This window comes from Spea bombifrons, chromosome 11 (genome assembly GCF_027358695.1).
Source record: "Spea bombifrons isolate aSpeBom1 chromosome 11, aSpeBom1.2.pri, whole genome shotgun sequence".
Taxonomy (NCBI): domain Eukaryota; kingdom Metazoa; phylum Chordata; class Amphibia; order Anura; family Pelobatidae; genus Spea; species Spea bombifrons.
In genome coordinates, this window is record NC_071097.1 from 28,001,818 (window position 1) to 28,024,090 (window position 22,273).

The following is a 22,273-nucleotide window of genomic DNA, read 5'->3' on the forward strand; positions in this document are numbered from 1 at the left end:
GTGATGGGAGTGATGGGAGTGATAAAGGGCCATTGGAACACAGGAGTGATGGGAGTGATAAAGGGCCATTGGAACACAGGTGTGATGGGAGTGATAAAGGGCCATTGGAACACAGGAGTGATGGGAGTGATAAAGGGCCATTGGAACACAGGTGTGATGGGAGTGATAAAGGGCCATTGGAACACAGCAGTGATGGGAGTGATAAAGGGCCATTGGAACACAGGAGTGATGGGAGTGATAAAGGGCCTCTGTACGCATATGAAAATATTCCATTACAAATTCCAGCTACAATAGTAATTTACAACATTAACAACAAAAAAAGGAAATGTTTAAGTGACCCCAAACTTAAGAACGATAGTGTAAATTAAAACATATACAGTGTGCTCCTGCTGATTGAATCCCCTTTATAAATAACACCCATTATATATTATAAGTGATAACTACAATTGTTTCAAGAAGATAACATCACAATATGGGTTATGTACAAGAAAGTGATACCTGTGTAAAGTGTAAAAAGTTCTCTTATCACTATAGCAACTAAACAAATGTAGGTGCCATCAGTAGGTTTCTGTGGTAACAGCACCATTTGCACTAGTAACACTTTGTAAAAATCTGACTAATGTTTTTGAAAGTGTTTTTTTTCCTAAGTAACACAAATATGGTTCCTTTACAAACAAAGTAACCCTTTCGGCAGCTTTGTCTGGATCATTACATTCAACTTTCTAAGGTTGAACCTCCAGTTAAAAAAATCTAAATGTTATAAATAAATGACAAGAAAGACATATCACAAAAAAGCAAGTCCTGGAAGAAAAATTAAAAAAAACAACAAAACACTTGGCTGATACAATATTACTACTTCCAAAACATTATTAAGAGTAAATGATATACAATTAACACTTTGAGTGTCAGTATGGTGTTATGGTAAAAATGTCATGCATTCAGGGGATTACATTTGTAAGAGATCTGCTGCAGCCCTGATCTTCCTCCTCCTCCTCCTCCTCGCACAGGTCACATGGTTTCACTTCTTGCATCACATGCTTCAATGAGGAAGTGGAGCAAGAAGAAAGTTGGATTCCTGTGTGCCTCTCAGTAATGGGCTCTGGGTGAGTTTAATGTTCTTCTGTCTCCTCTAATTCACCTCTTGGTAAGAGGATACAGCAGCCAGTGTATCACCCATGGACTGATGATCCTCATGCTTTGGTATGTATTATACTAGTCGTACAATGTGTTAAAACAACTCCCTGGGAGTGCGAATGATTGTTATACACATACATGTTTGTTGCTTTACATATTTAGTGTAACAGATGCTGTTGCCCTTTAAATTGCATTTAAATGGCTCAGTAGTATATAATATGCACATCCTTCTGCTACACTGATCGCCCTGCTTTCAAAGGGTTAATGGTTAAAGTTCTGGTGTCATTCTATTCATTCCCTCTGTACTGATTCAGTTAGTTTTTGATCTATTATGTCTTGGAATTCCTGCTTGAACACTGATGACTTTCTTTAAGTTGTGTTTACTTTGGATTCCAATTCAGGACAGCTTTTAAAATGATTTCATTACCATGTTTGGGAAGACAAGACATCATCCTGCTTTACTATCAAACTCGAGACATTAGTTTAAAGAATTGCTGCATAAAGTATTTTTTAGAAGTGTCTCTGGTTAACTGATCCTTCTGGTTATCCTTTGCTATCTCTAACTTTTTATTATATGGGAAGATAAATATCACAAAGCAAATTTAGTGACTGCATTAAGAAGTCATATGATGTGGCCTGGAAATGTTGAGGTGGACGCTGCACGCTCATTACTGTTTGTACACAGAATGTGGAATGTGTGACCTGCCTGTGGGTTAAGCCTGGTCACCAGATGTAAAATCCCCAAATCCCCAGGACCACAGGGTGACCTTCTCACTTCCCAGCCATGTTAATGACAGAAGAAGTCATGCCTTAAATTATTCTTTTATCGATAGATGTTTGGTGGAATAGCTCTGACTGGATACCTTTATATCCACCAAAGCATTTTTTTTTGGTTGCTAACTACATTTCTTCCAATGTCAAATAATAATGCTATTTTTTTATATTTACTTGATAGGTAAAATGAAGAAAATCTGAGCCAGAAATTGCCTCTAAAAATTATAAAAATAATTTATAATTATAAATGATTAACAGACACTGTCACTTAAAGAGCATAAAAGGTGAGTTATGATTTTAGAGAATCTACTAAGATTGATGAAGAAGCAGCTTATACTTCAGAAGTTACAGGCTGCGTTCCCTGAGCGATTGGCACTCATGCCAATGATGATGTCCATGGTGAACTATGACAGCACGTGCTTCCAGCATATTACAATGATGGGGTGCATGCCCAAAGTGAAGCAAACTGTTTGCTTTCTTTTCATGTTTTTTGTTTCTAGTTTCCTTGTTGCTGCTACTTGTGTTGAGTGAGGGAGCTCTTGTGTCCATACAATTGCATTTAGCATGAGAATTCATCCTCTTCCCAATGGATTCTCATCTACCATCTGGGTTGGGGTTTGCACTTACATGGCTTGCTAGCCTGGCAGTCCGATACTCGGCAAGACTAGAGAGTTAATCCTACGACGATGTAAATTGCCCCATGCCAATGTATGAGTTTATCCTAGAAGCAGTAAAAAAGCAGCGAGAACCACTAACGGTCAAGCAATTTTATTTTTTTAGATGTTAATTAATTATTGCAATTATTATAGCATGTTGCCCCTTGGACCTGCTGCCCTAGACCGAGTGCAAAATATGCCCCTGTTCTATAACGCCACTTAAAGGAACATGTCAGATGGCTACTTTTTGAAGCCCCTAAAACCCACCCTGAAGTATTTTATTACTCTTGTATCTTTTTGTAGAGTGCCAGGCTTTGCTGACTTAAAAGAAGAAAACACTTTTCAGCGGGAAAGTCCTTTTGCAAAAGTGATTTTTTTTATTTAAACACTAATTACTGTATATAGTTTCACATTATAAGACATTTTAGTTTAATTTCATTTTGTTCTAATGAGCTGCCTGGAATCTTCCATTATATTGGATACCTTCCCCTGATCAAACACCATGCTGAGATGGTTCTTTATGGCGGTGCTAAATAAGTCTGCTTCTTATCATCAGATAATTATTGGTATAGTTACTGGAGAGTTACATATTGATTTCATATTCTACATTTGTTGACAGATGAAATGCGTACTTATTGCTTCTGAGGGCGCTGAAGTCCTTTTTTGCTGGGCCGATGAGGACTTTGAAAAGAACTTGAAGATTAGATATGGTTTACCGGATGAGTCCCAGGTAATGTACATACAGTATATATGATAAACAATTTCTTATTAAAATATACATTCCCAGAATGCATATAGATTGTTGTATGCCACAAACCCTGACAAAAATTAAATGTCCGCTCTGATTTTGTTTTTATTGAGTGACACAAATAAAGATTTTGCTTCATTTCCATTTTCCGGAGTATCTGAAAGTAATGCTGTACGTACAGCTTAACGCCATTACCCTCCGACATGCATACCCAAGTACACTTCACATGTTTATGTAGGGGGCTTCCTGCATTGTTATTGGGAACCTGACCTGTTTTTGCAGCCCCCATTATTTCTTAAGCCCAGGCCTAGACCTCTCCATACCCAACCGATAGCTCAACCCAGCAGCCGATCATGGGCTCGTGTGTGCGGCCGCTGGATGGATTTGCCAGGCTGAGAGTAAAAACATGCCTTAAAGTGCCATGGCTGCCTTGTCATCTCCAGTCCTGCCCTACTTAAACCTGATGATAAGGGTAAAATGATATAATAAGAGACTAGAAAGGGGATTTAGAGCCGGCCGACAGCAGCAAATGAAGCTGTAACAATTTGCATTTGTTTTTAATATTTGTCCGTCGACTTATGACAAGCATTCAGCAAATGTTAGCATTTGTGTGGCACGGTATTTGGTGCTCGGAAAATATCTCTACCTTGTGTTTGGCCATGCTGGGTCAATATGGTCAAACATTGGAGAGTTCAAATATATTAAACATAACTTCATTAATACACTGCATTTCTGAAATATACCTTTTATTTATCGTATATTAGAATACTGTCCTATACACACCATTACACAGATTTGTGAACACTTGCACATTTTTAAATGTTGCTTGCAAGCCTTTTATTTTTCAGCCCTGCAATTTAGCTTATGTCTAATTTCTGTGAATTCTGTGTTTTATTGTACATTGTAAATCCTAGCAGTATTTGTTCCCTCTTTATAGTTACAATCATTCGGGGATAGCATCAATACACTTTTTGCTCCTTTAATCATCTCCTCTGTGACACTGCTGGAGAAAATCAATGACACATACACTTGTTTCACTGCCGAAAATGGCCATCTCTGCGTTCTCCATATGGTATGTCATTTTCCCATCTTAATTTATGACCTTCTTCTCTTTTTTCTAATCAGTTAGAAAGTTAGGTTGATTGGAAACATTGATCCAAGTTTTTATCTAGTGTACAAATTACCCTGCAATGTCATCCATTTTTGCATTAACCAAGATTTTTTAAATAGATTTTTAACCACATTAGATGCATCTAGAATTAATAGTATAGAAATCTAATAACCATGGTTTTTGTCAAAATACCAGAATTGGTTCTGAATAACAAAGAACCTTTTACATATGTAAAATATTCCAAGAATGAGCAAGCGTGGCTTCCAGTTAGAAGTGGAATTCTTGACATTATTGTGGTTATAATGAAGCACTATTACATTATTTGACATCCTAAAAATGGCAGCCTTGAAGGTGCAGCTGAACCAAGGCAGAGGCGTAACCTGGCACAGTTCAGAGAGCTTGGTGATGCCATTTGCTTTATTCCTGTAGTTTGGAGAATGCCTGTACATAGCAGTAAATGGGGATGGATCAGAAAACGAGGACGACCTACGCAGAAAACTTTACGTCCTGAAGAGGATGAGTGAGGTCCACTTTGGTCTTGTCACCTTCGACAGCCAGCTAATTAAGAAAGAGTAAGTTTGAAAACTCCTTTTTTATTGAATAGTAAGTTTCCTTTTCCCAATGCAAAATTCACCCAGTTTTTTGTAATCTTTTAACTTCTGTTTTTTTAGTATTATACACAGTGTGGTATTTAATGCAAATTAAATTAAACGTTCTTATCCCTTTGTAAATGCATGGAGTGATTCAGCCGAATGGCATACCCTCCAAACGCCTTAGCTTGCAGGAGATCAAGCGTTCATATTCAACACATCTCCTGTTTCCTACTGCGCCTTCACTCCATACTTATTGGCAGTCAGCTCCATGACTCTCCTGCATGGGAATTTCAGGGGGTCTAACCCCCATGCGCATACACAGAAAATGTTCCCATTGATTTTCATGGTATTGCTTCCATGTCACTGATTGGCTGATTCAGGCAATCAAAACTGAACTGGTGGTGGTAAGCTGCAGCTCTGGAGCAGCATCTTCTCCTAAAGGTGATTTTATTTTTGCATACTTTAATATGCATTCTTCATTTATCAGGTTACATAGGGGCTCTGGAGTGTCCCTTTTAAATAAAGTATGGCTTTAATATTACCGTGTTTCCCCGATAGTAAGACACCCCCGATAGTAAGACGTATCGGGGGTTTCAGAGGGGTCGGCTAATATAAGCCGTACCCCGAAAGTAAGACATATGTCTTACTTTCGGGGAAACACGGGGGATTTGCTGGAGCAGCAATAATGTTTTCCGTGGTCCATCAGGACCAGGGCCGGCCTTTGGGGTGTGCGACCTGTGCGACCGCACAGGGCGCCACACTCCAGGGGGCGCCGCCGCGGGGTCCGCCGCAGCGCGGTCCGACGCCACTGCCGTCGCGGGGTCCGCCGCAGCGCGGTCCGACGCCCCTGCCGCCCCTCCAGAGACGGACAGTAATGTCCGCCGCTGGAGGAGCAGGCTCGCAAGGGAGCAGTATCGGAGGTCTTTAACAGACCTCCGATACCGCTCCCTTGTGATCCCCAAGGCAACAGCTGCTGTGCGCCGGGGTTTGCTGCCAGATCCCGGCGCACAGCACTGAAGCCGCGCCCACCGGTCTCCGTGCCCTCTGACCCGGAAGAAGAGAAGACAGAAGAACTAAGAAGAAGAGCGAAGAGGCGGCAAAGAAACTGAAAGAGGAAAGGTAGGAAAGCATAGAGTGACAGTGAGAGTGGATTGGTGTATATGTGTGGATTAGTATATATGTGTGGTTTGGTATATATGTGTGGTTTGGTATATATGTGTGGTTTGGTATATATGTGTGGTTTGGTATATGTGTGGATTAGTATATATGTGTGGATTGGTATATGTGTGTGGTTTGGTGTATATGTGTGGTTTGGTGTATATGTGTGTGGTTTGGTGTATATGTGTGGATTGGTATGCGTGTGGATTGGTATATATGGACAATTTTTTCCCAATATAAGACATACCCCGAAAGTAAGACATAGTGGGGCTTTTAGGGATAAAAAGAAAGTAAGACACTGTCTTACTTTCGGGGAAACACGGTATATATATTTCGTTTTTCTTTCTAGAGTTTGTAAATTTCCAGGCAACTGCAATACTCGACATGTCCACTCGTAAAAACCTTTGTATTCAGACACATTAAAGCACAATAAAAATAAAATGCATGTTTAAATGGTTTTGAGCTATTTATATTTAACTACAATGGCACTTTAATTTGCACATGTGCTTTAGTGTTGGGACTTTTGCTTAGCCATATCTTGTGTTTTGCTGTAGGAGATTTCTCAGTAAGAGCTTAATGTTTTACGGTCCATCAAATGCTACAAATGCTAAGTCATGTCACCTCGAAATGTTAAAGCCTGAGGAAACTAGTTTGAAATGTCTGAAGACAAACAAACCAAAAAAAATCTATATTCATCTTAGATGTCACGTTTAAAGACATTATGTTAATTCCTTATGGAATCTGCATGGGAGTCTCCCTGTCGTCACTATGCATGATAAAGGGTTAACCCCAGTATATTTCTCCTCTGAGAGCTGGCCCTGTAAATGCATAGAGAAATCAATGGCATTTGTTGAACATCTTCTCACCCATTATACTATTTAAGGCCAGTTCAGACTTTCTTGCAGGTAAACTGTGTTAGGATTGTGACTTCATAGCTCACCTGCAAAATCGAGTGAATAAAGCCCCCTGTGTCCTATTTTACCAATTCCTGAGTTTAACTACATGTGAAATCTGAGATTCTGAAGTGGAAAAGGACATCTCGTAGCTGCAATGATGAGTCCTCCAAGTCTGCCCTAATCCAATAGGCGTTCATTACCACTTCTTTTCAAGCGTAATAAGACTTAGTATTCAATGTAACTGTGACTCCCACCAGCATGACCATCAAGCTTTGAAACATTATATATATATATCTGCATTTTCTTGTTGCAGATTGAGACCTTCTGATTCTGACCAACGTAACCTTGTGTGGACAACATTCCAGAACCTGCTCTTGACTTACAACCGCTTGCGACTTGAGGACCAGAGTTTTGCAGTAGAGGTGACCTTGGCTTATTTGCGTAATAATCTGGTTGACGTTCATGCTTATAAATGTTACCAAGTACATATGATGGAAAAATTATAATAATTAGGGACATATGTTTAGCATTGCCAGTAGTAGCATCATCTATACATCTCCTTCCAGTCTAATGTCTGCATTCCTTGGTCTTTCCGTAGGCTGTGGAACGTTTGATTCACCCCAAGCTCTGTGAGCAATGTATTGAGTTTTTGGAGAAGCAGATAGTTCAGTACATCAATACCAGCAGTGAGCGCGGCGGGGAAGAGGTCCTTCATGCCTTTATTTTAGTAGACACAAAACTTCTGGCACTTTTTTCCAGGTAATATATTTTTTTTAAACAAATATAGTAATAATGCGATATAATACTTTAGCAGGGACCAACGTTAGGAAGGAAGGTGTCGCATTGTTTTAAATGGTTCGAAGGGTGTGTGGTCAACTAACTAATTATTTCTTGGAGGATCATCAGAATCGTCTTATTAGAAGATCTCATGGTAAAGAGTAGCTGTAAGCTCCTAATAATCTTATCTTTCTGTTATGTCTTAAGTCGTAATGCCAGTTCACTGAGGCCTGCAGATCTCCTCTCCTTGATTCTAATCGTTCAGGATTTATATCCTGGCTTCAGTACGCTACAGGACCAATGTTTCCAGGTGAGTGCGTTAACTTCGAGCTTGGTGTTAAACATGTAGGGGCATAAGGAATAGTCATTCACGGTTCCATATGCACTTATTCAAGTTATAAACATACAAGCGCATTGAGGTTCCTATACTATGTTTGTCCATAGCTTTATTATATATAAATATAAGTCACAACTTGATCAATGTTTGTAGACCTATACCGTGTTGTACATTGTAGAGCACTGCAGAATGCGATGGTGATTTCTAAACCAACAAATGATAAGAATACATACTGTGATAAAATAAAAAAAACATACATTCTTAACAGTATGACCACATGAGGTCGCTACTTGCATTGATACGAAGCTTGTGGAAAGAAGGCATTATTGCCGGCAGTTATGAGGGTAATGTAAAGTTGTGACATTCGAGCCACGCTTGCTTTCAGCTCCTGTTGTGTTCTGCTGAGTATGATGGGGCTTGAAGTCAACTTTAGCAGAAATGTCTTAGGTCATGGACTATATGTTCAGCTGTTACAATAATTCTGTTTTATGTTCCAGGAAGCAGATGAGAACGCAGCATCAGAACAGTATTATACTCCAGATCCATCCCCTAACAACAGTAGCTTAGGTGAGAATTAAGGAACCGGATCGCTCTACGAAACCAAAATCACTTTGCTCGCTCTTGTTTGTTTAAATAACATACTTTGGCTTTATTCTAAATTAGCTGCCCAAATATCTAGTTCATAAACTTTCACTTCTTGAAGGATTGGAATCCCATTACCTTTCAATTTGAATGCACAAGATCTGCTTAACACGAATTGCACTGTTTTACTAGCACTTGAGCTTCTCTTTCCCTACTTAATTGTATTATGAGACATATTCATATAGTTTTCTGGTGTTACGTATGCGATCCTCTTACATCATATATCTTTAGGTACTGGAAGCTGGATTGAGGATGATTCTCCCACGCTTAGTTTTGCTGATTCTGAAGTTCAGGTAGAACTTTGCCGTAACAAATGCCCCTTGTTCACACCATGTATTCTTTTTTTTTTCCTGTAAGAATTCATCATCTTAGGTGGTTCTTTATTTCTTAGATGGCTGAAGACAGTCTGAAAGCCTTGGCTGGCTCGTTACATGAATCTTTGAACACGAGGAGAGTTTTTTTGGATGCCAACTTGAGAGAGGGTTATTGTCCGATGATGCCCCATTCCATGTACTGCCTACCGCTGTGGCCTGGAATATGCCTGGTTCTCCTTACAAAGGTAAGGGATTCTGTATCAGTATGCACCAAAAGGGGAAAGAAGAAACAAGCAAAGGTCTCTAATAAAATGTAAAAAGAATGGATATACAGCTTGCGGCGTGTGAGAATGTAACTTTTGATCCATGAAAAATATGGCAACCTCTGATCATGACACCGAATTAATTGTGCTGCATCCAAGCATTGTTACAGTATTACTATTCTGCTTTTCTGATTTTGGTACATTTATTATTGAAAAAGGGTTATTTATAGCTCTGCACACAATAGGAGGGTGTTTGATACATTCAACTTATGCCTTTTGTGGTCTTTTTTGGGGTGAATTTGTATTTTTTAAAAAATTGAGGTGTCAATTTCTGTACTCAACAAACTGTAACCGCGTCCAGTCATGACCAGATCATAGTCCATGGTCGCTGAGATCACACGTATACAATACAGCTGTTTGGTACATATTTACTCAGGAGGGTTCTTTAACGTAATACTTCTTCTTTTTTTTTTTTTTTTTTTTTTTTACAGTTCGCCGGCAGTCATATCGCTCTCACTCTCTACCAGCTCTTAGATGGGTTTAGTTTGATCGAGAGGAAACTCTTGGAGGGACAGGACATTCACCAAATTCTGCGATCACATCCCTTTATGTCAGACCTTAAACAAAGGACAGATAGGTTTGTGAAGAGCCTTGGTAGCCGTGAGATACAGGTGGGCTATCGAGCAGCATATTCTGTCTGTATACGTTGTGTTATTCATAGGTGAATTTTGCACCTTCCCAAATTCTACCTTTTATAAGCCAATATACCCAACAGTCCCATATAATGCACCATCATTATTTCTCAATAGTGTTAATGCCCAGCCATGTACACTGAGAGGGGATGTGCCCTCTTATTTCTAGCCTAAAACATTAATATGGCATGGATTCTACTGTTACTTATCTAATAAAAGGACACCCCTTAATTTTGGAAGCTTAATGAGGATGTTGGTGTTTCATTTTCACAAGTAGACTTGAGAGCCACAGGCCGGTCACCCCTATGAAAACACTAAGTATTGATTCTTTATGAGACCTCTAATTTTCTTTTTTTAACACATTACGTGATAAGATGTCTAAAATGTTCCTTATTTAATCTTCTACGCCGCCGTTATTCCTAAATCTAATGTTTTTGTTTCTGTCAGCTTCTCTCTGTTCACATTCCTTTTTTCTGCTTCTACCACATCTTGACTTTTCATTGTCTCGTTTTAAATTCCTGTGGCCGTTTCCATATATTTTGTGATTTCTTTCAAAATGTTCTCGGTAAAACTGTAATTCTGATTCCAATAAGTACATTCTATTTTTTTTTTAGTTACATAACTCCTGGCTTGAGTTCAAAACCAAAGTATTCTCTCGAAATGAGACCGGGACCTCCAAAGAGTAAGTCTGCTCTATTATTCTAAGGAAATGTTACGGTGCAGAACAAACGTCTTAAATTAATATCACATTCAGAAGATGGCTCCGTGTAAAGAAGAATCATTTCACTGTGCTAGACAAATTAGTAGGAAATGTCTAGGTGAGATTATATATTTAGCTGATATTTGTGTCTGATGAGTAGGTTTTGCGTGTTCCCGCTATGCCCTGGTTGTCAATCTGGATTTTATTCCCAATGGTTCGGTTTAGTGGATTACAAACCGGTGGGAGAATGCAAATGTGCGAGCAACTCACCGATTGTCAAAGTTTGCTTTACAAATTCCGTAAAATAAAGTTTGACTATTATTCTGGAGTAGTTCTACATATGGGGCAATCACCATAGCAACCGATGTGTTTCTGATAAAGGCTCTACATTTTTTTCTTGTCTGATTTACCCTTTATAAATGGGATCCATTGTCTATGACAATGCTGCATTGTGGTCTACATATTCTGTCTGCCGCTGAACTATATGCTGTCGTAATTTACGTCTTATAAGAAGACTGTAAAATGACTGCCATAAAATTGTGGTTTTCCTGTCTGTTTGTAACACATGGATTTGAATAAAAGAACTTATTGTTTCTAGATGGCTAGGAGATGTTTCCACTAGACAGCATTTACAGAAATCGTGTTTGTGATACGTTTTTTTTTCTTTTGTTAACGGTTCATGAAATGAAAACTTTATCTGGCGGTATGGCTGCCAGAAGAAACCATATCATGGCGGGATGCTGAAAACATAGTTAGCGAGTGCTTTTACTGCTAAATTAAAGAGAGAGTAGTGGGGTTTATTTTATGTCACACTGTCATTTATGGAGTATGGCAGAAGGCCATTGTTGTACATTTACCGAGTGTCTCTGTTTAGGAATATGTATGCCGAGTATGAGTCTATCACGGCAATGAGAAGCCCTAAAAGTCGCAACGACACACATATCGACATCAGAAAATGTGGTCTCATTTTAAATTGTGTAAATAAAAAGATTGTTCTTCAATAATGCCTTATTCAGTTACATAAATAGCTATTGACGGGTCACATGGAAGCTTTAGTAACACCCGTAACCAAACACCCTCAAACAAAAGCGTCCCTGTTTGGCATTTGGAAATGATGGTATGCATTTACATTACTATGAAAGATCTTATGTATTCCTTTAAGTAAATTAGGGTGTAAAAAAAAAAAAAAAAAGGCAGTCATAATCATATGATTTTGTAGGTTTTCTTATTGGGAGGAATTTTTAGCTTTTTTGACCTTTAATCAAGAAGCTTTAGCTTTGGCAAGAAAATATTTTTTTTTAGATTCATTTCACAATTACCTGGCACTAAACAAATTATGTAGATTTCGTAAACCAACTACTCGCATTGCTGAAGAATGTAGATTGCACTAATTTGCATGTACATGTTTAGGAAAATACATATTTCACCATGGATGATAGAATATAACATTTTCTGTTTATTTTTTTGGCGTAGATTATATCTTTTTATATTCCAGAAAATCCAAGAATTGTCTAGAATTTCTATTAGGGAAAAAAAAGTAGACGGTGTTGCAGAATCCTCGGGGCTGTCCGTTGCGATGAATGTTTAATGGCTTGTGTGTTCTGTCCCCAGGCTCGTTCAGGTTTGTGGAAACGTGAAACGCCAGCTGTGTTCTGTATATCGACAGTTATTTCTGGCCTCTCCAATAAGCGGGACGCATTCCCTGACTCCGAATATGCAGACTCGTGCCAGAAAACGTGTTCAGTGAGTATTTTGCCATTTGCAAGTCCCTACCCCTCTGTGTTATTTGGGTTACAGTACTACTGCCACCTTAACATGTTGTCTCTAGTACACTTTAATTTATTGGTGACATTTTGTTTATTTAGGTGCTGTTCCACTTAGACAAAAGATTAATCCCAGGCAGGGCTGGCCCTACCATGGAGCGTCTTTTATTTTATTTATTTATTTATTTATTTATTTTAAAGCGGGCACCCCCCCCCTCTCTCTCCTCTGCGAGCCCTCTAGTTCAGTCTCGGTGCCGGCTTGTAATGCTGAGCGCCGGAATATAATGTCATTTCCGGCGCTCAGCAGTAAAGCCGTGGCAGAGCAGGGAGACTCGCCGCAGGACTGCTGAAAGGTAAGTGAAGTACAACGGGGGGGGTAAATAATGACCCCCGACGTCGGGGGGGGGGGTCATTTTAAACTTCGCCCCAGGCGACATTATGTCTTGGGCCAGCCCTGATCCCAGGTTTTTATATTCCATAAATAAATCTTAGCAGAGCTACCATTTTATCACTTTCCTTCAAGCACACAAACTTTTAAGAAGTCTTTTTTTAGTTTCACGCTACCAGCGTTTGCCTTTGTGTTGCATGACAATTAGTTATCTTCTCCTTCTTCGTCCTACACTCTGTGCTCCTGACTAACAGTAAGGGTGACTTGGTGGAAGTAGCAATACTCCATGTAACTGGACATACCGTGATAAAACCCGTGATAAATGGAACCTAAAAGTGCAAACAATTACCCCAATTCACTGTAACCGTGATAGTTCTTCCATAAGTCACCTGCCTGAACAGTCATTCTGGATTTTTTGAAAAATTGCAGTCTGGAGACGCTTTGTAGCTAAACGACAAGTAACTAATTACACAAATCATAAAAAATGAGGCACGGGTTTAAAGTTTTAATAAGTAATAATTCATTTCAGGTCCCAAAATGTCCTGTAAATTAATAACACCTTTTCTGCGTCAGGTATCTGTTTAGATGATAAATGTGTCTTACTGAGGTTTGCAATCGGCATGTATAATTATGCTGATAATGGAACAAGAAGCAGCGTATGTTTATCTGGAAGCATAATATGGCAATAAGGCACCATTATAACTATCGCTACATCACTTTGTATCTGCCCTGTTTGTCACTTTAGCAAAGAATTACAAATGACACTAAGAATACACCTGCTAGTTACTGGTTTACTGAACAGGAACGGGCACGGTTTATGGAACTGAATGAGTCTGTGATGCCGAAGATAAAATGTGACATTTCCTCAGCCCCGATAACACTCCGAAATGGATGGTTATGAGTTTTCCAAACCGCACAGGGGGGTTTCTGTAGATAACAGAATTTATTTGTTGTCTTTTTACAGAGAACAGCTGATGGATTGGAAGGAGTTCTTGCTGGTGAAGAGTAAAAGGAATATCACAATGGTCAAATATCCTTTTATTTGTCTGGGGGGGTTGCATTAAATTATGAGGTCTGTTGTTTCATGAGATCAACATTTTGATGGGCAATGCGGTCAAACTCTAACAATAAATAAATGATATTCACCTGACAACGAGCAAGTAACAATACAATTTGTGTTAGTGTTTGGAGGACAACCCAGTCATTGTATGTACTTTAATGCATACGATTCACAACGAAGAAGGAACTGTTAGTGTTTTGCACTAGGCCTTAACTATTTAATGTCTAATTGTATTTATAGCTCACTGAATCATATCTTAATCTTCACTTTTAAAGCCCTCTCCTTCAGTGTGGACATCTTTCAGATTTCTCTCTCTCTCATTGACTTTCACTCATTCTCATTGTCTCTCACTCATTGTCTCTCACTCATTGTCTCTCACTCATTGTCTCTCACTCATTCTCTCTCTCTCATTCTCTCTCTCTCATTCTCTCTCTCTCATTCTCTCTCTCATTCTCATTCTCTCTCTTTCTCTCTCTCTCTCTCTCTCACTCTCTCTCTCTCTCTCTCTCTCTCTCTCTCTCTCTCTCTCTCTCTCTCTCTCACTCTTCTTCCACAAGGTAGGTAATAAAAACAACCCTGAGTAGGAGAATACCAAACATAGATGCTACACCAATTTTATTATTCCTGAACTTTGCATTGGGGCAAAAGGTTATTTAAAAAAAAAAAATACGTTTTTAAGGTTTATTTGTAGTGGGAGGGGCATGAAGCTTTTAATTTTTGTAAAGAAAATATATATTTTAATTTTTTTACTGGCAATTCAGGGATATATCTTGGAACATGAGGATACCCTTTATGATGTCATGGTGACATCACTGGAGCCTGCCCATTATAATTTTATATTTTTCAGTTTCAAGGATATTGGTAACCTTTAACTTTGTTCAAATAGATTTTTCTGAGGCTACGTTAAAACACAGGTTCCTTGGCTATGGGCACGTAAATTAAATGTGAGGGGAGCCAATGATTTTTGTTTAAAGGAGTCAAGTTTTCTTTTAGAAGTCAAAAACATAATCTGGCCCTTAAAAAACAAACAAACGGATGTGCGACGGATAAATTGAGCTCTGTTCTTTCTCGCTGTTCTCTGATTGGCATATAATTTTCTGAAAAAACCCAAAACTCAATTCTCCTATTCTGCGGTGAATTATAAAAGTGTATTAAAAAAATAAGTTGACCTGCAAATATTTTTTTTTTATTAATTTCTTTAACGTAAAGATTTACTTACTTGGAAGACTTTCCAGGCCTGGTGCATTTTATCTACATAGATCGCACCGTGGGGCAAATGGTGGCCCCTTCTATTAGCATTGACGATAAATCTTCTTCTGAGCTGGGAAACAGCGTCCTGGCGAACTTTATAAAAAACAAGGTATTTGCATTGAAGCATTCAGTGTGTCCAAAATGCTTAGTGAGCAACATTAACAGATGAGTCTGCAGTCAAGAAAAGAGTTTAACAAAGAGGAAGAGAATAGCTTGAAGTAGCTCATGATCTTGGAAGCCTGCCTGAAGCATTTGTAATAAACTACGAGGTCTGGGAAGGAAGACAAGTCAAAGACATTTCACATTCAGTCTTTAAAGGATACGTAAAATTCTCCCTCTGTATCTCAAATGTTTGAACCGCTAGTGGGATTTACATTTTATTAAGTATTTTTTAGTAATTATTGACTTAATGCAGTTAACGTCCAAGTATTTACCCATAGTGATTTTTTTTTAACATGTCTTTAAAGCATTTAGCAATAAAGATGGATTAGGAGAACGTTTACTTTTTGGTACTAATAGACCACTACAGTAGTAGATTGTTTGTTTGCTATGATGTATGATGTCATAAAAAAGGGGGGGGGTCAACTCATTTAACGCTATTTTCCTCTATACATTTAAACATTTCATTGCAGTTCTTTTTGCACAACATATAGACTACTTAGTGGTCTACTTGTGTAAACACGCTTGAGGATGTAGTCCCTTTTAACATTCAGATGTGAAACTAGAATTTAAACATTTGGCACAAAAAAAATTGCAGTTCTCACAAATATCCGGCGGGAATGTTTGTTCAAACCCCATTTGCAATAAGTACTTGGGTTATTGGCTATCATTGGTTTCTGTTGTTTAAGGTCTGGTCCCTTATTGGAATGTCCCGCCGTTACCTTCAGAAAGGGTACACCACGCTAACGTTTCGAGACGGAGATTATTATTGCTGTTACTTCCTGTGGTTTGAGAATGAAGCCGTAAGTAGTATAATGTATATAATGTATGTACATTAAATTTCCTCGTGTTTTCTGATGCTGCAATAAACACATGGTAGGTGGAAAGCTGAGAATGCATGGAGTAGTTTTAAGTTTAGTAGACCAACTCGAGAGGGATTTTAGATTATACGCTGCTGCCTTGAGCATTGTTTCAATTCCAGTATGAAATTTCAGCATTTTGTCAAGCAAAACTAGTCGATTCTGCTGTAAAAATCTGTTTCAGTATAAAAAAAAAAAACCTCGTTGTTGCTTGGTCTTTGGACAGGGCCAGTCCAACCACCCCGATTTTGTCTCCTTTATTCGAAGCTGTAGCCGTCTAATACTTTCTGCAAATAAGATTTGTATGAGGACTTGATGAAAGACTTGTGAAGGGCAGGAGAAATATTTACATGCAGGGTTCATGTGGAGACCAGAATTGTACTTTATCTTGAGAAAAATAATAGCGACAATTTTTTATAGAAAAAAATTGTATGTTTCATTACAAGTCATTTTGGAACCCCGGGGGTTGTAAATGCGACACACTTACATAGGGCTGCAACTAACGATTATTTTAATAATCGATTAATCGGCCGATTATTTTTTCGATTAATCGATTAATCGGATAAAAAAAACAATATGCAAATTTTTCGTTTATTTAAAAGAATTTAATGAACTGGATGTTAAAAAACAACTTAAAATTTACATTAACATTCTTATTTTGTTATGATGTAATAAAAAACAATATTTTCAAAGTACAAGAACCCAAACACAATATTTATGAAACAAAATAACCCCAAACATTCTGAAAAGAGGTGGACTATTACTGTTCAAGAAACTTTGCCCCAGCACTTTGCACTTTGCACCCAGCACTTTGCACCCAGCACTTTGCACCCAGCCCTGGCACTTTGCACCCAGCACTTTGCCCCCAGCACTTTGCCCCAGCCCTGGCACTTTGCATCCAGCACTTTGCACCCAGCATTCAGCACTTTGCACCAGCACTTTGCACCCAGCCCTGGCACTTTGCACCCAGCACTTTGTACCCAGCACTCAGCACCCAGCACTTTGCCCCAGCCCTGGCACTTTGCATCCAGCACTTTGCACCCAGCACTTTGCACCAGCACTTTGCACTTTGCACCCAGCACTTTGTACCCAGCACTCAGCACTTTGCGCCCAGCACTTTGCCCCAGCCCTGGCACTTTGCACCCAGCACTTTGCACCCAGCCCTGGCACTTTGCACCCAGCACTGGCACTTTGCACCCAGCACTTTGCACTGTGCCCCTGCACCCAGTCTCCAACTCTGCCCTGCACCCAGCCCTGCCCCCACATTCTGCCCTGCCCCCACACTCACACTCTGCCCTGCACCCACTCTGCCCTGCACCCACACTCACACCCTGCCCTGCATCCCCACCCCCACTCTGCCCTGCACCCAGTCTCCCACTCTGCTCTGCACCCACACTCACACCCTGCATCCCCACCCCCACTCTGCCCTGCACCCAGTCTCCTGCCCTGCACCCCCCACCCCCACTCTGCCCTGCACCCCCACCCCCACTCTGCCCTGCACCCCCACCCCCACTCTGCCCTGCACCCACACTCACACCCTGCCCTGCATCCCCTGAAACCCCACTCCCACCCCGCCGTGGACCCCCACCCCCGCGAATCGCTCTGTGCGAATGGAGCCACTCGCACAGAGCGAACCGCTCTGTGCGAATGGAGCCACTCGCACAGAGCGAACCGCTCTGTGCGAATGGAGCAACTCGCACAGAGCGAACCGCTCTGTGCGAATGGAGCCACTCGCACAGAGCGAACCGCTCTGTGCGAATGGAGCCACTCGCACAGAGCGAACCGCTCTGTGCGAGTGGAGCCACTCGCACAGAGCGAACCGCTCTGTGCGAGTGGAGCCACTCGCACAGAGCGAACCGGAACACGTCACATCCGTCACGTAGCTAGAAGAAGGCGGAGACTGCAGAGCGTGTAGCAGAAGCGGGGAACGCTCGCGGAGGTAAGTAAAAGGAGCCGAGTGCTCCAACAACGAATTGATCACTCGATTAATCGATAACGGAAATCGTTATCGATGATTTCCGTTATCGATTATTATCGATTTTATCGATTCGTTGTTTCAGCTCTACACTTACAGAATGTTGTAACCAGTTGCTTCTCACCAGTTGCTTTGTGGGCTGACAAATGCACACTAGTGAATTCCTACAACACCTTCAATATATTTTTAAAATATTTTATCCTAATTAGGGTTCTAAACCTCCGTACGTTTACACACATGTTAGGTAGCTGCTGTGATTAAAGTGTTGATTGATTGTCCAGTGGGGGTAAAGGAGGTAAAATACCGTATTTGCTCGATTATAAGACGACCCTGATTATAAGACGACCCCCCAAAATCTGAATATTAACTTAGGAAAAAAAGAAAAAGCCTGAATATAAGACGACCCTAAAGGAAAAAAGTTTTACCAATAAATGTTAATTCATGTAAACTATTTTTTTTAATAAAAGCTATGATTGAGAAAAATATATTTTTTTTGTTTTTATTTCTTGTATTTTCCAACCTGTCCCCCAGTTACGCACATCTGCCCCCAGGCTTGCCACACCAATATGGCACTGTGGCCCATGATATGCCTTTTAACCCTCTATATGCCACTGTGCCCCATGGTATGCCTTTTGACCCCCTATGTGCCACTCTGCCTCCAGAAATGCCTTATACCCCTATATCCCATTCTGGCATTTAGGGGGTTAAAATGCATATTATGGGGCAGAGTGGCATATAGGGAGGTATAAGGCATTCCAGGAGGCAGAGTGGCATTAAGGGAGTTAAAAGGCATTATATAGAGCACTCTGCCTCCAGAAATGCCTTATACCCCTATATGCCACTCTGGCATTTAGGGGGTTAAAAGGCATATTATGGGGCAGAGTGGCATATAGGGAGGTATAAGGCATTTCAGGAGGCAGAGTGCTCTATTAAATGCCCCCTTAACGCCACTCTGCCTCCTGAAATGCCTTATACCTCCCTATATGCCACTCTGCCCCATAATATGCCTTTTAACCCCCTAAGTGCCAGAGTGGCATATAGGGGTGTAAGGCATTCCAGAAATGCCCTACACACACACACACACACACACACACACACACACACACACACACACACACACACACACACACACACACACACACACTTACTTACTTACCGGTGCTTCCAATTTCCTGCTGTATTGCCGGGGCAGCGGGTTGACGTCTCATTCCGCGGCAGCAGGAAGGAGGTGGAGTTGGCAGCGGGGGTTTGTATGCGTCCGTCGCAAATACCTTCCCCGGCTGTCAGAGATCAGGAACTCTGGAACTCTGATCTCTGACAGTCGGGGAAGGTATTTGCGACGGACGCATACAAACCCCCGCTGCCAACTTCACCTCCGGAAGCACCGGTAAGTGTGTGTGTGTGGGGGGGGGGCGACGACAGGAGGATCCAGGTCCCCTGCAGCGGTGCGGGGGATCTGGATCTTAGTCTCCTAATCAGACCTCTATTTGAGGTCTGATTAGAAGACGACCCCGATTATAAGACGAGGGGTATTTTTCAGAGCATTTGCTCTGAAAAAAACCTCGTCTTATAATCGAGCAAATACGGTAGTAAGAGAAAAAAGTTAAAAATGTTCAACTTCTCTTTCTAGATTTCTGAATAATGCTGTTTTCTTCTTCCAATGGATTACACAATGATATATTTGATCAGATGGTGTGCGTCTTGTATGGGCTATAGCATATATGAGTTCCCAGCAGTTTGTATAATCTGTAGGGCCAATAACCATTTTGACCATCATGCCCCCCAATATCCATATCTCTCAAAATGCTACCATATGTCAATTAAGACTATAAAATGAAAACTATGATTGTGGTTTCTTGTGACTCATGCATAATCCAGCATAAGTATACCCAATAATGGAAGAGACTGGTATTTGATACGTTACAACCCACCACCACATTATGTTTCATCTGTTTTATTTTCAGGGTGATAAGCTAGAAGTGATTGAGGTTCCTGTGTTAGGAGATGACTCGGCACCCATAGGGATGCTAGCAGGAGAATATTACAGGTGATTGTCTGTGACTGTAATCATTTATTTGTAATTGAAATTTAGTTGTCTTTGTTGCCCTCTAGCTATCTATGTCCCATCGGATAGTTTATATATAAATATTTCTGGATTTTCCTTATGCTCCTGTGTCAAAAGATTTCAGTTTTGGCTCTAGTTTTAAAGTCAGATGCGGAATGAATCAAAACTGTTCACAGCTGGAATTATGGATAAAAAAAAAAAATCTTTTTTGTTCGCTCACGGGCATAATAACTTGACACCTACTTTTGGAGACGAGTAGGAAGGGTGTCATTAATTACATATTAAAGATAAATGCATGTTACATTTAAAGCCCATTAATTTCTCTACTAGCAGTATAAGCGTCCCCACTTCTCTGCCGCATGTTACGCTGAATTCAGTACTTTTTTTTAACTTGGCGAAGCATTTTGTCTTTCTTATTACTTTTGAATGTCTAAACCCTTTCCAAAAACAACTCCTTTTAATCATGTGATGTTTAGTTTGTTTACTCGCATTCAGACTCGCAGGGAATGCTTAATTCGTCGAGAAATGAGATCGCTATTAGACCGGGAAGGTTTGTTTCAACAGCAGCAGAGAAAAGCTTCTTAAAGGCGTTTATGACTTTGTGGAAAGGTTAAAGTGACACATCTTTGCTTAGCATGCTTAAATGCTTGTAATTATTATCTAGGTAGGAAGGTTAGAGGCTCTGTTTTTGCCTTCGATGGTCTTCATGCTTTAACTTCTTTTTTTAAGTTCAGCTGTGTGTTTCTCTCTTTAATTTTTAGGAAACTGCTTCGTTATTACAGCAAAAATCACCACACCGAGCTGGTAAAGTGCTATGAACTCCTCACTGTGCATTTGGGAATCATCCCACCAGAGTATGTGATCCAACAATGTCAGGACCTTGCTCGCAAACTCTGGGAACCGTCCCGCATTCCGCTCCTGTAAAGTGAAAGAAACAGAATCTATCACCGACAGATCCATCTGTGCAAGGAACATCGCACGTTGGGGTCCCCCAGCTACATTATATGTGAAGACCCTCAGGGCTCGAGATGTACAGGCTGGCACAGAGGACATTCATTGCAGGGCCCTGCTGGTTTTGTGTTTCCCAAATGGAATGTACCGGATGTTGTGGCCTTCCAAAGCGCTAGAAGTGTACTTGTTACACAGTCGCGTGCGGTTTACAGGAAGTTAAGTGCCTTTTGTCAAATAAGCATTTTTATCATATATCTATACTTTGTGTCTGAAAGGCTCTACCCAATATGTCATTAATGTGTATGGCTACAATGTAACCAATTGCAGCTTAATAACCAACAACTTTAAACAAAGCAGTCATGCATAGAACCCAGCTCTTTTGGAAAATAAACAATATCTGTGCAAACCTACACATAACATTTTTAAGCTGCTTTCTGTGTATTTTTGCATAAATGGAGCCGCCCACACCAAAATGTTTATATTTTACATTATTTATAGGTGCTAGTTTTAGAAAATATATGGTTTAATGGGAATAAATTGTCTGGCTTCAAAGATGTCCTAAATATGATATGGGGGCATAATGACCAGATATAAAAATTACAAGTTGAAAAACTAAATTGTGCGTGTCCTAAAAGTGGCCTTTTACCCCCCAACAACCCAACAAACCCATGCATGGGTGGTAAACTGGTTCTGAAATAGCAATATACTACTTTTACTTCTTGTTCCATAACTTATACATACAATATAAAAACATTGGTTATTTCTAAACTCAGGACAAATATTAGAATCTTGTTAGTAGCTTTTGTAGACGTGTAAATTATTATTTTTTTAAAGTGAGAAAAAGTGTTGGTTTGCATTTTTTCATCATTTTATTTACAGGAAATTAGATGATATGATCAATATAATGGTATCTGAAAAACACATCTTGACCCGAAGAAACCCCCACAACTTATAACTTGTGTGGATACACTAAATGAGAGAGAAAATAAATAAAGCTAAACACAAG

At 40.1% G+C, this 22,273-nt stretch overlaps 1 protein-coding gene across 1 annotated transcript; it reads left to right on the forward strand.

Moving 5' to 3' along the window:
• Window positions 1-1,033: 1,033 nt before the first annotated feature.
• On the forward strand, window positions 1,034-21,684 carry HPS1 (HPS1 biogenesis of lysosomal organelles complex 3 subunit 1). The gene is made up of 19 exons (XM_053450187.1): window positions 1,034-1,103; window positions 2,090-2,192; window positions 3,184-3,294; window positions 4,250-4,384; window positions 4,853-4,995; window positions 7,384-7,492; window positions 7,669-7,829; window positions 8,055-8,157; window positions 8,682-8,751; window positions 9,058-9,119; window positions 9,218-9,385; window positions 9,895-10,074; window positions 10,710-10,777; window positions 12,407-12,538; window positions 13,911-13,976; window positions 15,222-15,366; window positions 16,106-16,219; window positions 20,216-20,298; window positions 21,078-21,684. Exons 3-19 carry the CDS (start codon window positions 3,184-3,186, stop codon window positions 21,238-21,240), a joined length of 2,013 nt encoding a protein of 670 aa, XP_053306162.1. The 5' UTR covers window positions 1,034-1,103; window positions 2,090-2,192; the 3' UTR covers window positions 21,241-21,684.
• Window positions 21,685-22,273: the final 589 nt, after the last annotated feature.

What these genes read in the sequence shown, in the direction of transcription:
- HPS1 (XM_053450187.1), top strand. Translation starts at nt 3,184, where the DNA reads ATGAAATGCGTACTTATTGCTTCTGAGGGCGCTGAAGTCCTTTTTTGC. An exon ending in AGGAATATCACAATGGTCAA is followed by an intron (nt 13,977 to 15,221) that starts ATATCCTTTTAT and finishes GTAAAGATTTAC; the next exon opens with TTACTTGGAAGACTTTCCAG. An exon ending in CTAGCAGGAGAATATTACAG is followed by an intron (nt 20,299 to 21,077) that starts GTGATTGTCTGT and finishes TTTAATTTTTAG; the next exon opens with GAAACTGCTTCGTTATTACA.